General features: G+C 52.7%; 7 protein-coding genes across 7 annotated transcripts; 2 read left to right on the forward strand and 5 right to left on the reverse strand.

The window, feature by feature from the left end:
* Window positions 1-162: 162 nt before the first annotated feature.
* On the reverse strand, window positions 163-3,312 carry K489DRAFT_315277 (kinesin-domain-containing protein; the record flags this gene model as incomplete). The annotated part of the gene is made up of 2 exons (XM_033601074.1): window positions 163-3,061; window positions 3,116-3,312. 2 exons carry the CDS (start codon window positions 3,310-3,312, stop codon window positions 163-165), a joined length of 3,096 nt encoding a protein of 1,031 aa, XP_033462586.1.
* Window positions 3,313-3,770: 458 nt separating this feature from the next.
* Window positions 3,771-4,705, reverse strand: K489DRAFT_378092 (uncharacterized protein). Its single transcript, XM_033604317.1, has one exon. It carries the CDS (start codon window positions 4,661-4,663, stop codon window positions 3,815-3,817), a length of 849 nt encoding a protein of 282 aa, XP_033462587.1. The 5' UTR covers window positions 4,664-4,705; the 3' UTR covers window positions 3,771-3,814.
* A 141-nt stretch (window positions 4,706-4,846) lies between these two features.
* On the reverse strand, window positions 4,847-6,877 carry K489DRAFT_378093 (uncharacterized protein). Its single transcript, XM_033604318.1, has one exon. The coding sequence runs from the start codon at window positions 6,479-6,481 to the stop codon at window positions 5,066-5,068; it is 1,416 nt and encodes a 471-aa protein (XP_033462588.1). The 5' UTR covers window positions 6,482-6,877; the 3' UTR covers window positions 4,847-5,065.
* A 153-nt stretch (window positions 6,878-7,030) lies between these two features.
* On the reverse strand, window positions 7,031-8,054 carry K489DRAFT_378094 (uncharacterized protein). The gene has a single exon (XM_033604319.1). The coding sequence runs from the start codon at window positions 7,997-7,999 to the stop codon at window positions 7,142-7,144; it is 858 nt and encodes a 285-aa protein (XP_033462589.1). The 5' UTR covers window positions 8,000-8,054; the 3' UTR covers window positions 7,031-7,141.
* Window positions 8,055-9,336: 1,282 nt separating this feature from the next.
* On the reverse strand, window positions 9,337-12,009 carry K489DRAFT_399722 (uncharacterized protein; the record flags this gene model as incomplete). The annotated part of the gene is made up of 4 exons (XM_033606972.1): window positions 9,337-10,381; window positions 10,422-11,490; window positions 11,595-11,708; window positions 11,934-12,009. 4 exons carry the CDS (start codon window positions 12,007-12,009, stop codon window positions 9,337-9,339), a joined length of 2,304 nt encoding a protein of 767 aa, XP_033462590.1.
* A 915-nt stretch (window positions 12,010-12,924) lies between these two features.
* K489DRAFT_161530 (uncharacterized protein) lies at window positions 12,925-14,162 on the forward strand. Its single transcript, XM_033599298.1, has 3 exons — window positions 12,925-13,498; window positions 13,552-13,568; window positions 13,654-14,162. The coding sequence occupies exons 1-3, from the start codon at window positions 12,959-12,961 to the stop codon at window positions 13,781-13,783; spliced, it is 687 nt and encodes a 228-aa protein (XP_033462591.1). The 5' UTR covers window positions 12,925-12,958; the 3' UTR covers window positions 13,784-14,162.
* Window positions 14,163-14,801: 639 nt separating this feature from the next.
* K489DRAFT_313908 (dihydroxy-acid and 6-phosphogluconate dehydratase) lies at window positions 14,802-16,604 on the forward strand (the record flags this gene model as incomplete). The annotated part of the gene is made up of 1 exon (XM_033600974.1): window positions 14,802-16,604. The coding sequence occupies one exon, from the start codon at window positions 14,802-14,804 to the stop codon at window positions 16,602-16,604; it is 1,803 nt and encodes a 600-aa protein (XP_033462592.1).
* Window positions 16,605-16,725: the final 121 nt, after the last annotated feature.

The following is a 16,725-nucleotide window of genomic DNA, read 5'->3' on the forward strand; positions in this document are numbered from 1 at the left end:
AGTAATGACAATTAGCCTCATAGCCTCATGAATGCTTTGATGCAAAAAGATAGACAATTCAAACGCCCGCCTAAACTCCAATATGTCTAAAGACACAATGCCAAACAAATATCTCGTCATAAAGCGTAAAGGTCAACAGTGTCATTGTTTTAGCGAGCAATCTCAACGCCAGGCTGCCTTGCTCGCATTGCTGAGTCGGCTGGCGCTGCCAGGCACGACACTGCTGACGCGCATATGCGACGGTCGAACACCGCCCATACTCTCCCGCGGCGCGCCGCTCCCAGTCTCGATCATGCTGCGACGGACAGCAGTAGGGCCGGAGCCTTTGACGATCGGTTGCGTCCTGGGGCTGAGAACGCTGCGCATGGCATCATCGCGTTCGGACCGCACCATTCGTCGAGCGTGAGAGGCCGAGAAAATGCCGTGGGCATCTGGCGGTGGCGATGCTCCTCCCGTGGAAGAAGCGGTGGGACTACGGCGGCGATGGGCGCTCTCGCGGTGGCGAAGGGAGCTGTTGCTGCCGAGGGATGATGATCGCCGCTGGCGCATCGCTGAGCTGATTTCGATGGCGGCCATCTTGTCGATGAGGGAGTTGTCATGCGCGGAATTTTCAGCATCGGATTCTGTGTGCTTGGAGGCCAGGTTTTGGACGCTGAGACGGCTTGCGGTGCGAGGTGCGCGGTTGGCTTCCATCTCACGTAGCGGGCTGGAATCGTCGTCGCTGGAAAGCACTCCGGATTGGCGAAGAGGAGGAGAGCCGTTAGCTCTCTTCGTCAGGAACCCGGTAGCAAAGCGACTTGCCCCTGACTTGCGGAGTTCATTTGTTGCGACTGGTATCGCCGGCAATGGGCTAGAAGCTAATTCGCTATCACCATCGAGATTCAAAGACGCTTTCGGAATCTCCAGTGTAGCGCTGTTCTCTTCGCTCGATGGTGCTGGAGGCGTGCTGTCCGGGATTTTCGGTGTCGCTTGGAACTCGACCAGGGCACCATCGTCTGTGTCTTCATCCCTCCAACGTACTACGCGCTTCTTGGATGGAGATTTGCGTTTAGGAGTTCCTGGCCCGGCGAATGCTGCTCCTTTCCTGGCCATGCCGCCGTGCTTGACACGTCTGCGAGGACTTGCTGCAGCCCCACGGTAAGGACTCATAGTGGGTGCAGGTGAGGGTTGCATTTCTGCCGCGATATGTGATGGGAGCGCTGAGACCGCCGAGCCTGTCGCCGCTGTCTGGATCTTTGATTTGAGCGGGCTTGGGCCTGCGAGCGGGATCTGCCTTCGCTTTCTGGGAGTGCCATGTCGAGAAGGTGCTACAGGTTCCGTGATTTGTAAACCACCATCAGGCTTCACAACTTGGCCCGTAGCATCAGTGCATGCTTGTTGCACTTTTCCGAGCAGTTCCTTTGCCGCACTGATAGCATCTTCCTCAGTCATCTGTAGAATTTGATTCAGGATGGCAATGGTCTCGAAATGAGCGGTCAGCATGACTCGCATCAAGCCGGCCTCGGCATTCTTCTCCTGCTCGAGTATGGTCATGTGGATTTCCATGTCAGCACGACTCTTGAGAAGTTCAACTTCTTGCCGTAAGCTATTCTCCTCGGGGCTCTCCGGAATAGCGCCTTCCAGACCTTGTAACAGACGCAAGCTATCTGACAATGCAGTGTCGATTGCGCGTGTCCAGTTGTTCCTGGCAATTCGTTGGTGGTAGTGTTGTCGACTTCCTTCGAGCTCAATAAGGATTCCAGACGCGATCTTTCGTATTGCGCTCAGAGCGGCGGGCGGCTCCTCGTCTTCCCGTGTCTCGCAGACCTCATCAAAGGCACCGATCCATCCACTGATGGCACCAATGCGACGCTCAATCTGTCTCAGTCGCTGAGCATTGTTGAGGCGCTCTTTTCGCTCGTCGCTGGAGTTGTCGTATGCTGCTCGGATCCGTAGAACTCCATCGTGTGTGATGTCAATTCGTTTCGACTCCGCCTTGCGGAACTTGACGAAAGCCAGCTCTTCATACTGTGCTTGTTGTGCGGTCAGCTCGTTGATGCGCGCCATTTGCTCATCGATCTTCTTGAGGTAGTCCTTGACGTGGCGATCGACATTGTACACGTTCCGTACGCTCTTGGTCTGGATATTTTTGGCGCGATTGGCGTAGCGAAGGGTATTTTGTGTTTCGTCGAAATGCTGACTGCTCGGCGAGACACAAACAATCATCACCGTCCGACAGTTGCCGCCCAAGCTGAACTTGAGAAGACGAGTGAGCTTCGAATTGCGGTATGGCACGTGGTTCTTCTTTCGTGGATCGCAGAGCGCGTTGATGCAAGAGCCTAGGGCCAGCAACGATTTGTTGATATTGGCGCCTTCAAGCAAACGCTCGCCTCGATTTTTGGTGACTGAAGCTCGCTCAGAGCCAGCGAGATCGATTATGGATAAAGTGGCCATGGTCACAGGCTCGTGAACAGCTGCGTCTCTGTCCTTTAGTGACACGTTCACCTGCAGAACGGCGTGTGATCGAGAAGATGTCGCGTTTGCTTCTGTGGGTGACTGAGTGCGAGCAGAATTGCCGCGGATGACCATATCCATAACCTCTTCGACACTCTGGGGCTTGTGTGATGAAAGACCCGCTACTGAACAAGCTTGGTTGGAATCTTCTCGCAGCATCAAGCCTTGTTTGCCTCCTGCGCCCACATTGAGCAGGTCCCGAATCGTTTCGTTGTAGATCTCCAGATATGACAGCGTGATCTCGCTCTCTTTGGTCTCCTGTAACTCACCAACCTTCTCGAATAACTCCTGCATGGTCATAAAGATGATGCCTGGTTGTTGTGCCGTGCCTGTAATTGTGTGGGTTTTGCCGCAGCCAGTCGCACCGTAGGCGAATACAGTGGCATTGTAGCCATCAAGAACCGAGTCCAGGAGTGTCCTTGTCGTTGCTTCGTAGACGTCGCCTTGGGTGGTGTTCTCGTCGAATACTCGGTCGAATCCAAATGTCTGGTCTTTGACGCGTTTGCCTTGCGGCATATGTGATCTCGTAAAGCGCTGAACGCTGCTCTCTTCAGGCGGGTCGAATATTCTGCTCAACGTGCTTAGTCTCTGTCATGAAGGATTTCTCCCTGCCGCTACTTACAAGCATTTCTCGTCAACTACCTTGATCACACTTCTGATGCCCTTGGACCCAAGTTTGGGTGTGGGCACTGCGGCGAGGGAGCCATCCCCCAAGAACAACGGACCTTCGTCGGATCTTGAGAGCTGGGCCGCTTCTCTGATTGTGAATGGCCGCACTCGGACTGTGACCTGAATGCTTGACGCGCCATCGATCGGCATGATGGGCTTGCAGCTGTAGTATTTTTGTGTTCTGTCGTCGCTGCTGATCAGGCGTCTATTCTAGACGGAGATGCTGAGGCTCATGCGTACTGTAGAGAGGGCAAGCGGCGTGCTTTGGAGGATAAACGTTTCAATGAGGGTCACTGCGCCTGTTATCGCAACTATGTACATATGTTTGGAAATGTACTCGTGAAACGTCAATTCCATGACAGTGAAAGTGTACCGGCTGTTGATTGTTTCACCTTTGATTACTTAATACAGGTTGCGTAGGCGACCGGAACGGACGGAAACAGCCGCAGCACTCATGTCATTCCCGAGACCCTGACTTTCGTTTCGGGGCTTCTGGCATGCTCAGTCACGTGCTGGGGGAACATTCCGCGATTCAGGTCAAGGTTCTAACACGATCACAATCTCAATAATAACTACCTGCAACATAATAACAAACTGTGCACATGTGACTCACTTCTTCTGTACGGATAGTATGAACGTCGGGTATCAATATTTATGAGGTACAAGCCTGCCGTTGCCATTCATAGAAGGCAGTAAGCTTTCCAATGGGCGATACATGAGCCGCAAACAAACCAGGGTACCGCTGCATGAAGGCTTCGATTTCTCTATGGATGCACTCGGTGACATTCTTGCGCCGTGCTGCGTCGTCATTCGAGCTACCTGTTAATAATAAATCCTGTGTGATCTCAACTTCTCCAATTGCATGTTCGAAAGGACTGATGCGGAGCTGGGCGAGAGACTCTTGCTGCTGGAGCGGCGAGCGGCACTTGTCAATCATGAATTTGATTCTCGATTGTGGAGGCGACGATGCTTTCGACGGCTGTGGTGTCTGTCCCTTGACGCTCTCCTCTATCACCGACCATGTTGAGCGCTCTGTGATAAGGTGGGCGACCGAATGGAGGGATTCAATGTCCGAGATACCCAGAAATCGCATCGCTATCCTAGATACTTCTTCTTTGCCTGTGACTTCTTCAAAACTGGACGTCGTGAAGTCGCCATCGATTCGCAGTTTTGCTTCCCATGCTGCGGTCGATCGCGCTCCTTCAAGCATTGTGCGACAACGAATCCATTTTCCTTGACGAAACAAAGCGTCGTCGGTATCGAAGTAGCGGTCCTCAAAGACTCTGGTGCCTGTGCGTAGAGCCCGCAGAACATTTCCTGAGGGAGCTTCGTTCCATGTGAGATGCCCGTCACAATTGGCTGTTCGGGAGAGGATGGTATTGGTGATGCCAAACTTGCGTTCACACTCCAAAGAGGCGATCCGTTGATCAGCTGCATGTGCAGTATGAAGGTAACGCGTCCTCGTAAGGGCTTTGCGAGTGCTTGGGCGGAATAAAAGCATGGTAGAGATATTTTATTCTCTGTAGATGGTCACAAATCCTTGTCGCTCACGGGTGTATACGTAGAGTGGTCCCTCTCGAGATGATCAATCGATGCATCATGGTCCGGATGCGAACGGCAGTGTTACACGAACCCGGCCCGCTTCGCCAGGTCTGCTGCTGAGAAGGGTGAAGCATCTTTAGTAGTGAAACGCATGAGTGAGACCAGATTGGGTAATCAATTCTGGTGATTGAAGAGCAATAGCAAAGTACATAGATACACGGTCGTGATCGCTGAGAAACCCAATTTTGCTCCATACGACAACCGTCCGGCGACGAAATCCATTCAAACCCGACAAGATCAAGGGAAACCCGCCAAATAACATAAAACCATAGTAAGCATCCTCCTCTATAGAGCGAACTCATCACTCCTCTTCACTTTCTTCGCTTTCCAATGCTGCATCCGGAGCACTAGGCCCCGGAACATCCTCATCGTCATCGTCCTCCATCATTGCCTCGGCGAGCTGGTTAGCAAAGTCATCGTCGTCGTCTGCCGCTGCTGCGGCCGCACTGATGCTCGGCTCCGTCGGTAGCGGAGGGGGTCGACTGCGCGCCGGTGAGGGCAATGCCAGATCTTCAACATCCGCATCCGCTTCAGCTTCATCCAGGACTTCCTCCTGCTCCTGGTCCGCTTCGGGATATTCCACCTCGAGCAGGCCGCCGTCGTCGTTGTCGTCAATCTCCTCGTCGCTACCGCCAAATTCAAATGTGTATTCCTCAATGGTCGCATTCGTGGCGGCGGCGTTATCGGGCGCAACGCGACCGGCGGGACTATTCGCTGCTGATTGCAGACTGATGGGCCCTCCACCGCCATTTCCAAAGGTCCCTGAAAGTGCCAATCCCATTGAGGAGCGTGGCTTCTCGGATGTGGTATCCCCCTCGAGGATAAGCTCGCCGTCGTCATCGTCAGCATCGGCGTCGTTGTCGTCGTCGATCTCATCCTCGCTCTCGACACGTATGTCGGGGATCTTCCGCGCAGGCGCGGCGGCCTTCTTGCTACTGGGAGGTACCACAGATTTCGGCGTTGATGTCGTCGTAGGTGGTTCATACCCAGCTTTGACTCGCTTCGGGTTCGAAGCTTTGTTCGCAGCTGCTGGTGCTGCTTTGCGCTTCTTCGTGGCCGCAACCTTGGGCTCTGCACGTCTCGGAGCAGCTGCAGTGGTCGATCTGTTGGTGATTCTATTTGCCGCAGCCGGTGCTCGGACATCGTGATCACGAGTTGCGTCGGCATTCGAATTCGCAGTCTCAGGTTTATCCAGCTCAAGCTTGAGGAAGTGCCGCCAATCAAATGGGTTTTCCTCGTCCGCAGGCGCATCCGCATCATCATCGCCGAAAAGATCATTACCAGCATCATCGTCTTCGTCGTCGTTCGCAGTCAATTGGGGATACAATTCTGCCAGTTTTCTGGCATTGTGCTCCGAGGGAGTCCGCGTAAGATTGAAATCATGTCTACCATCTAATCGCTCTAGTATCAACTCCCTGCTCTTCCCTGATCCACTTTGTAGCAGGATATATGTGTCCTCAGAGTCTCCACGCGAGCCCAAGTATGTGTATTCCGCGTCGTCTTCCTCAAGTGTCAGCTGACATTGACCGGCCTCATTGCTAGATTGTATCCGAGATCGCGTGTGCTGCTTGGCCTCTGGCTTATGATTGAAGCGGACGGTCCTCCAGTGCGACGGCACTGATCCAGTCTCCAGCACACTGGCTCCGAGCCGAATTGGAAAGCTGCCTTGTAGTCGGAGGTCGATCGGGTCTGCAGCGGCGGCGACAGCGGCTGCCATGGTTTCTGACGCTCCTCGGTCGCGTGCCGTTTGTGCGAAAAGTATTGATAGATCCTCGAATAGATGAAATTACATGTTTACGACCGGGAGAATGTGCGCAAGGGGAATAGGGAGCAGTGGCACAAAGGAAAAAGGTGGATATGGCGGTTACGGAATGGTGGTATTGTATGTGAATGTAATAATAATAGCACCAGGTCGATAGAGAGTGGCATCATCCGTGGACCGAACCAGCGTCAATCCTACCTCCCTCCAGGGCTGGCTTGCTTTCCTCATCCAAAGCCGTGGCTGACGTTCCACGTGGTTCGGCGTAGAGGGGAATGAGGGACGCAACACCTCCAGGGCAGGGCACTCTCCGGAACTTGGCGGCATCCGACGGCGAAGAACCTTGGAATCCTCCTCAGCAATTCGACGCGCCGTGGGCTATACATTTAGCACACTTTCTCCGCCGTCAAGTCAGCTCTACATTCAGGTCTGCCTCATTTCGCACTCGCTTTTATTAGTACATGAGACACCACTGGAATTCACATGGAGTGGTCGTTGCTGGTAGACTGACTGATACATTCATAAAACTTCATTTCTTCGTACATAAATTTAAACCAAATATTATCTCATACTCCATGTTCCGCCCAGTCGCCACTCTTTCAAACCAGAACGAGACATTCATCCAAATACCAAAGTCCTGACCTCAATGCTCTCGCGTCCAGGCCAATCTGACTTGGTCCTGGGATCATTGAAAGCCGAGTGCGGTGTCCGCGCACCTTCTTGGCTATCATAGCACTGCAGCAGAATTCTCTCGTCGTTCGTCATGCCACTCCAGTAATGCCACTGGTGAGCCGGGTCGTATTTCACGCCGGCAGTTTCGCCGGTCCATGTCGGGTAGCGGTGCTCGACACCGACGACATCTCCGGTCGGCACGGTCTGTGAGTCGGCGTATGCCAATGGCGATGCCACGACCGGTCCGTTCAGAGGTCGCCAGACGTTGACCAAGCGCACTCGTCCTTGTAGAAGCTCCTCGGCCTCATCACCCAGGTGCCGGCGGACACGACTACGAGCCGAGTTGGCCGTCTGGTCGACGTGGGCTCGGTTGACGGGTCCTCGTTTGCCATTGGGTCGACGGATGGTGTGGTCGAAGATGAACACGCGCTTGGGAGAGCCGGGGAGGTTTTTGAGAAGGAGCTCCTCGACCTCTGGGTAATAGTTGGAACGGATTGATTCATCATCGGTGAATTCTCGCTCTTTGCTGGGGGCAAGTCCAGTCACAGTGCCGAATCCGTTGCGATCAGTGTTGAAATCGGCCTCACGACCGCGAATGTCGTGAATGGTCACGTCGCGAACAAATTCGCCATAATTGTTTTGGGGAAGTCCTTCCGGCGCTTTCTCAATGTAATTGTAGGGCACTGAACCATCTTCTGGTGGGCTGAAGAAAGACAATGATGTCTCCACGTCGCCGCGAGGTGCTTTGATATCCTTGGCGACGCTGAACATTTGCTGAGTCTTGGTCTCTGTCGTAGTCGACATGGCGAAATGTGTTTGTGAGCCTCAACTGTGAAGTACTGGGTATGCTCTCCTTTCAATTATAGTATGGTGGAGAAATGAGATTGCTTCACGTTGAAGATGATTGTAGTGAGATAGATAGATTTGCACCATGACATTGATCTACACCTCTATATATATTCTTATGAAAGTTCGTTTTGATTTCTAAACAAATCACGACATCCCGCAATACGTCCACCAGCGCATGTTGTCCTGTCTGATTCCTGTCGTATCACAGACGTGGCGAGCTAGGATATGACGATAGCGACTAAGGGAAATAACGTCATCGGGTCACTCGATCGGTTCTGGCGGGCAGCTTACCACACAAAATCGCGAACGACGACGCGCCGGAATACTTAGAGATATTTTCACATCCTGATGACCAAGCCAGCGCATGCAGTAGGTGTAAAGTTCATGAACATTGGCTGGAATTGATCCTTGAAACCGTCTCAGATTCAACGACTTCTCGAGAGCGAGCGTTTTTGATCTCGATGACTACGAATGCGCCACTGTGAAGATTTGAAGCTTCGAATGTCCTCGGACTGTTGTTACAGTAAAGCCGCTATTTCCGGATAGCATCAAAAGCAGTTCGTGCCATGGGCCAGCAGTCTCAAATTCTCGAGCAAGCTCATCTCTTGTCTCTGGGTGCCTTCTGCTTGGCTGCTGGCGATGTCTTCGCTCTTATCGATGATTTAATCTAATGGCATGCACCCAGCTAGTATAGAATGAAGCACAGTATCACATCGCTTCGTGGGCGCTCGTCAGAGGAATCTATTCGATAGGAGTTAGCCATAAAACATGTACGACCGACAGCAGATCGGCTGAGAAATCAAAGAACAGGGTCCCATGATTATCAATCCGCGCCGGGCGGACAATCACCTTCCAAGGTTGTGCTGACAACTTCGTACCTATGTACCTCCACAGGATCTCTCCGACCGCACCTTGTGCCGACAGTGCGTACGTAGGATATGTCAATTTCAATGTCCGTTCGATAGTGTAGTGGTCATTGTAAAGCATGTGCCTTTGCGGCAGGACAAGATATTTGCTCGGCCAGACGGCCAATTCGGTCTAGGTATCCTCGTCAGTTTGCCTGAAAGTGCAACACGCGAGCACGAACGAACACATGCTTCATTCCAGTTTCCACCCAATTGACATTATCAGAGCTAGGGCTAGCTGCATAAACACATAAAAGACATTATTACCGCTGTGCGACCTGGATTTCGAACACATGACGGCTCCATGATGAAGGGTCGAAGACGCTATGCAGTTACCAAAAACAGTGCTGACAGAGCAATTCGCGAAGCTCGTTTCGCCTTCCACAATCATGCATCACGTGTGACGACAAACACGCTGACCTCGACCGCCGCAGTAGTCAGACCAATCCTTTCGGCCTTCCGCGCCATGTCGCTGAGCAGTTGCTGGACCAGGATGTTCTCCGACGGCGGCGTGCCGAGGTGAGGATCGCTGCGTTGGTTGCTTGCGGCTTGTGCGAAGCCCTGCATGGCGCTGCGTAGTTTGCGCTTTTCTTGTTTTGACCACCAATCCGTCAACCAGACATCTAGTGGGACGGTGACCGAGGCAGTTTGAGCATGTTTGCAGACGAATCGACATGATCGATGGCGGAAATTGCGCAGGCTCGTGCTGCTAGCTGTCAGGCGAGCGCAAAGAGCATGCATGGAGGCAGTGAGCTGGTCGTGGGTTGGCAGTAATGCGAGAAGGGCCTTGTCGAGGTTCTCGAGAGGTTCGCCAACATTCATCGGCACATTGTATCGAGTTGCGAGGGCGCGCAATGTGGGAGCTTTGATTGGTTCCAGATGGTCGGCATAAAAGCTCCGGGCGCCGGCCTTGTTGGGATATATGAAAAGCAGAGTACCATTATTAGGGGAGAGCTCGACAAGGCGATCGACCAGAATTGAAGGGCCGTCTGGGTTGAACATCTCTGAGAACTCATTCACATTTGTAGGCGGGATATATCGCTCAACGATAGCGACATGCATAGATGACGGAGAGGCAACTGCTCGATTCGGCGACGGCATCTGTACGGACAGATCGGTCTGGTAGTCGAGGATGGTGACTGCGGTGTCAAAAGCTTTCTTGGTAAAGTAATCATCTCCGCCGACCGCTGGGCCTGGAGTGGCTGGAGGTGAAGTAGGTGGTAGCTTCTGCAGATTGTACTCCCCTGGGATGGCATGCAGCACATTAACCCATTCAGTGCGATCCGAAGGGAGTGCGAGATGAAGGTCATTGATGATCAAGGAGAAGATGTGGCCGTTCGGCGACGGACTTGGCAGAGCATGCGACAAGACCTTCAGTGTTTCGTCGATCGGCGCCGACGCGAGCTGAACCTCTTGTACTGCATGAGAAAGACTGTCAGTCGCCATCTCAAATTCACAACTTAGAGATCGACCTACAAAGCTTTCGGACAGCGGGCTGGATCCATATTGGAGTGTTGTGAAAGAGAGTTGCTTCGTCGGCCTTCGATCCAGTATTCTCGATGTCGTTAACGCCAGCATTGCTTAAAGATCCCGCTATTGGGACAAGGACGCCTTGCTCGTCTCGCTTGTCATCCGTTAGCGCCTCGAGCTGAGAGTGAGGGTTCGTTCCAGGAGAATCAACGGGTGCTGACATGGCCATGACAGGTTTCATGTTGAAGGGCATGTCCCCGATGTCGACGGGTGGAGTGAGAGTGTCGATATCATGACAAATGGAGCTCTGTAGAGCACGTTTGGCGACTGCGGTCACATCTGCATCTGGCAATGCAGGATAAGTCGCATCTCCTGTCAACGCGACTGCCATGTCCGACTGCAGCGGCGATATCTTGTAATGACGGGAATCACTGTTCGCGATGTAATTAAGTTGTCCGTTCAGGCTCATTTGATTCAAGCTAGTGAGCTGATTAGGGTGAGGTGCTGCGATTCCCAACATCTCGAATGATGGCAGTCGCAACCCTGGCCCTGCCCTGGGACTATCTCGTCGAGTTATGCCAGGCAAGTCCTCCAGCGGAGCAGGTACCAGCGTGCCGCCGACGGCCAAGTTCATGTCCGATGAGGTGGCTTGCATGCTCCGTGCTGTACAGGTCGAGATCGGCAATTCGTTCATCCTGTCCAACATGTCACTTCGAACTATATGCTGCGCCTGGGCCAGGCCTCCGTCACTTCGATTGCTTGGATCAAACGGAAGAAGTTCCAACATCACATCTTCGCCGGGACTGGCAGGACCTAAAGTCTCAAATATACCAGGTGAAGGCACCGTGTCGAAAGTCGCAAAGGGCGGGTTCTCCTCGACAGGCCGCGCCTGCGAGTCTCCAGGCATGGGCGCGCTCTCGACCGGTTTCGATGGACGGTTGGATGACGATCGTGTTGCCGGATCGGTGGACAAGTCTTCAGGCAAAAGACAAGATCGGTGGTTCAGTACGATTCGCCACAGACACTCAGATGAGATTGTGACAGGATGGGATGCAATGTGGGTCGACAGAGCTGTCAATACATAAAGTGCGTGGAAGGTCCAGACCGTTCACGTGCAACCCTTGGATAGTCGGTCCCACAATGCTTGAAAATGGAGATAAAGGAAGGAGACAAACCGAATTCCGTGAATCGCAGGCTTTGGTTCTTCGCATGTATGGCAAGGATCACAGAGTCGGACGTGCAGCAAGAGCGTGGAGTAGGAACAGTATGTACGGCTCGCGCGCATCGATCTAGTCACGATAGCTGGTAGTGAATGGATTGTGGAAACCAAGGGTAGACGTGCACTTGGACCGCCGACTGCAACATGCGACAAAGGGCGGGCGCGCGTTTCCAAAAGGCACAAGCAGGATGAGAGAGTTCCCAAGGTCCAATCTAAGCCCCCAAGGTCGTGCGGCATCGTGCACCGTCGTGCATGGTACAGTACACATCCATCCAGCACAACATGGGCATCTTACAAGCACCACCACTGGCACCTCGCTTGTGATGGCAACGTGCGCCCCATATCGCCAAACTTATAAGTTGATATGGCATTTTACATCGACATCACTTCGATCCGAACACACCCGTCAGCCATGGGCCATCACGATGTCGACACGGGTACTGCTAGTTGAAAATGCACATCCTTTCTTCGAGCCGGAAGATTTGGGATGCTCAGATGAACGGACAAACCCCAATGGGCCGACATGCGTCCAGCAGAAAATGAGACGCTTGGAAATTTTCCGTTCGGTCTGGACCCCAGACCTGAATCTTGGATGCGGGCGGCACAGCGGCACACGCTGTCCGTGAACAGGCGTGGACCGGGACACTTGCACCACACATACCATGAACAATCAAGTGGCACTGCTGAAACAAAGTCACGAGCTTAGGAATGGTTTGATACTTTGTGCGCGAACTGCTCTCGCGCTGGGGTGATCACTGTACTGTATAAAACAGGAGGACTAGGGGTGAGACGCCCGCCCACTGTCACGATACCTGACGGTAGTGGTGTTGATTTATATTGAATGTGACATGCAGCGCACTCCTCCAAAATTTAGTGGCCTCTGTGGGCAGGACAAGCTTCACCCGCTATCAAGACGCAAGATGCATCAAGCTGCATACAGCTAGCTAATCGAAACGCTGGAGCAGACAACACAACACCACGCAACACGGGTGTACATTAATAGTCCGGACACACGACTGTTATGCATATGACCTTCGGCCGAATACAAACTTCTGTCGAGATGAAGGCGTATCCTCCTTTGCTGTTCCAGTCGACAGTCCGGTTTATCATGCTTCCTTCGATTCATGACCAATTCCCATCCCATCAATGAATAGACAGGACGTGTTCGAGCCCATCCCCACCGGCTGGAGCTCCTCATGCAGCACCGATGACTTTGTGTGTAGGTTTGTAATTTTTGTGGTGGTGCATCGCGACTGATGGCCACGCCTTGATTATTGATGAGGTGTGCCTAAGTTGGTCTCACAGTCCGTCGGAAGCTTAATGGATGTGAGCCCTGGTAGTCTGCGGGCTCCGATAATGACACGAACCCTCACAATCGACCATGGTGGATTCACCTCACCACGGACGCCGCTCAGAGCCCTATCAGCTATGATTCTTAGCCTGAAGCAGTGTGTTACGCATTGCGCACATCGTTTAGAACGAGTGAAGGAAAACGAGCTCTCAAGCAATGATAACAATAGATATACGCTCACGGTGACATGCAGACTCATCGGCCCACGAATGCATCGCCGCTACAGACGAGACGCTAGGGCTGTTCCTGGCTGTCTCAGGCGATCAGGCGGCCACTTTTTGAAAGGCATGACTAGCGGCACCTGTGAACTGTTGGCCTTCGATATCGCGTTCCGTGTGCGGACGGTGAATCCTTCCAACTCACTCATCAATGTCTTCGGGAGGCTTGCATGTTCCAGGGTGAAACGTGAGATTGGGCTGCCCACATTTTACCTTGTTGTGGTCCTCCACGCGCACGCTTCGAGGTCATACATCAAGGGAGCGAATACAGTCGGGACTGTTCATTTGCTGGTTGGTTAACCTCCTGGCAGTGCTATCGCACGTTGAAGTAACCGGCCGAGCAGATGCATCTGTGCACAAGGCACGTCGTGTCGAGGAAGCTGGAGTCAGAAACTCCTCACTAATAGCTCGGCGGCTTGGCTTCTGTCTAACGTATTGCTCTCTAGGCGATGCATGAAGCCGAACACGATGCACGTCTTACTCGCGCAAACTTTATGTATACAAGGAGTAGCACTCGGTTCGAGTCGACCACTCGACGACCAGCAACGAGGTCTGGTGGAGAAAGCCCTCGTCTGAACATCCACACTCGAACGCATTCATTGGACACTAGCTTGCCTTCGTGCCTCCGTCAACAGCACTCGCATTGCATTCATGCACCTTGTACGGTGGTAGCGACTGGGCATGTACGGACATTGTAGACGAGCTCTTATAACCATCGGCTGCGCAAGGACACCCAGGTGCAGCTGTCATAGAGTATCACTTATTATTATACAACGATTATCAAGAATTCCACCTTGGAACGTTTGAACAGGATCCTGGCGTGCACAACTCCACGAGTGCCCAGGTGAGCGGAATTCTAAGGGTTGGGGTTGGGGTTACTCTGATCCACCTCTGTTTCAACCCTAAGGTCGACGGTGACCTCGGGAGTGAATCGTTGCATTCTTTGATACATATCATCCAATACCGACATCAATTCAATATCTGGTCCTGGGGCAATGTAATGTCTCGTGAAACTCTCGCTGTAGGCAACTCCCGAGGGAGAAATACACACTATCTTCAGACAGCCTTCGAATGGGGAACACCAATGTGATGCTCAAATTCAAGCATGCGAGTCCTTGCCCTGTTTTTTCAATCAGCATACGCACATTTCCGGAACATGGACACGGTCGCGTCTTGGAATGAGACGAACCGCCGAGGCCAACGATTGCCAAAGGTAGGTCCGACCCGCCTGCTACAGGCTATACCACCACAAGCAGCATCAACTGCGTGAAGTGGACAATTCAGCCTAATTGACGTAGAGTCAAAATATCCACTCGCATTGTGCTTTTGCAATTTACATGACATTTTAATGCCTCTGGCATCTCTGAGAGCTACCTTGAAGCTCCACTCGCCCGCCGCCAATAGCCGGCGGGGTCAGCATAATCCAATGCTCTCTCGTTCGTCGAGAATGACCATTGGACATGAATGACCGACACTTCTGAAGCCAGGCGTGTTATAGACATCTTCGAACATTATCATCAGAATCATTTTACATCGTTGCAACACCGACCGAAAAAGACTGCATATTGTATAATACTAAAACATTGGACTAACGATGGATCCGCGCAATTCAGAGAAGCCATCCTCCCCGATAGAGCCGCGATACCTGAACTTCAAACATTCACAACCAGGTTCTGGTCTCAACAGATATTCCTCAACATTGACTCGCGAACATGACTTTCCTGCTGCACAGGCAATGCTGTATGCTGCCGGTGTTCCGAATGAAAATGCGCTCAAGAATTTTCCACATGTAGGCATTGCGAGCGTATGGTGGGAAGGAAACCCGTGCAATATGCACCTCCTAGATCTCGGCAAGGAGGTCAAGAAAGCAGTCGAGAAGCAAGACATGTTCGGCTGGCAATACAACACAATCGGCGTGAGCGATGGTATTACCATGGGAGGTGAAGGCATGCGCTTCTCACTGCAGACCAGGGAAATTATAGCAGATTCTGTTGAGACGGTCACGTGTGCACAACATCACGATGCGTGTATCGCAATACCGGGTTGTGACAAGAACATGCCAGGCGTCGTCATGGGCATGGCGAGGCACAACCGCCCTTCGATCATGATATATGGAGGTTCGATTCAGCCAGGCTATTCGAAGGTGCTCCAGAAGCCCATCAACGTCAGCACTACCTTCGAAGTACATGGAGCATTCTTGTTCGACACTCTGCGTAACCCCAACGATCCGAGCCAGACCAAGGAAGAGATTCTGACGGACATCGAGAGGAATGCTTGTCCAGGCCAGGGTGCTTGTGGAGGCATGTATACCGCGAACACGCTTGCCACTGCCATTGAAACATTGGGCTTGTCATTACCGGGCTCGTCATCCACACCGGCATCAAGTCCTGTGAAGATGCGAGAATGCCAGAAGGCTGCCGAGGCGATCAAGGTGTGCATGGAAAAGAACATTCTACCTCGCGATTGCTTGACCAAGGCCTCCTTCGAAAATGCCCTGGTTATGATGATGGCGCTCGGTGGCTCGACCAACGGCGTACTTCACTTGCTTGCAATGGCAGGTACAGCTGAAGTCGATCTTACGCTCGATGACTTCCAGAGGGTCAGCGACAAGGTCCCCTTCATCGCAGATATGGCGCCTAGCGGGAAACATCTTATGGTTGACCTCTACGATGTTGGTGGAGTACCTTCCGTGCAGAAACTGCTCATCGCGGCTGGTCTGCTTGATGGCAGCACTATCACGGTGACCGGAAAGACGCTCGCCGAGAATGTTGAAAGCTGGCCATCTCTTAAACAAGGTCAGGAGATAATCCGAAGCCTCGACAACCCCATCAAAGCCACCGGTCACTTGGAAATTCTCTATGGCAACCTTGCGCCCAACGGAGCTGTTGCCAAAATCACCGGCAAGGAGGGCATGCTCTTCAAGGGCAAAGCCCGCGTGTTCGATAAAGAGCACGAGCTGGATGCGGCATTAAACCGAGGAGAAATTCCTCGTACCGAAAACCTTGTCCTCATCGTCAGATATGAGGGTCCCAAAGGCGGTCCAGGCATGCCAGAGCAACTGCGCGCCTCGGGAGCAATCATGGGAGCAGGCCTGAAGAACGTCGCACTCATCACCGATGGTCGCTACTCCGGCGCCTCGCACGGCTTTATCGTCGGTCACATCTCCCCGGAAGCTGCCGTCGGTGGTCCGATCGCGTTGGTACAGGACGGCGACATGGTCACGATTGATGCTGAGAGTAAACGCATCGATATGGACGTTGACGAGACGGAGATTGCACGGCGCAGAAGTGAATGGAAGGCCCCGAAGCCGACGGTGACGCGTGGTGTGTTGGCGAAGTATGCGCGTCTGGTTGGCGACGCGAGTAAAGGCGCTTTGACGGATGTTTTTGAATTTTGAGATGGGTCTACATTCGCCTCAATTTGAGAATCCGGAATTCATCACTGTACATGACCGCGACCTGCATCAAACATCACTCCGTAATTAAGACTCTGCGTATGTCTGGTTGATATGTGATTTG

The sequence above is a fragment of the Dissoconium aciculare genome (genome assembly GCF_010015565.1).
Source record: "Dissoconium aciculare CBS 342.82 unplaced genomic scaffold K489scaffold_3, whole genome shotgun sequence".
Taxonomy (NCBI): domain Eukaryota; kingdom Fungi; phylum Ascomycota; class Dothideomycetes; order Mycosphaerellales; family Dissoconiaceae; genus Dissoconium; species Dissoconium aciculare.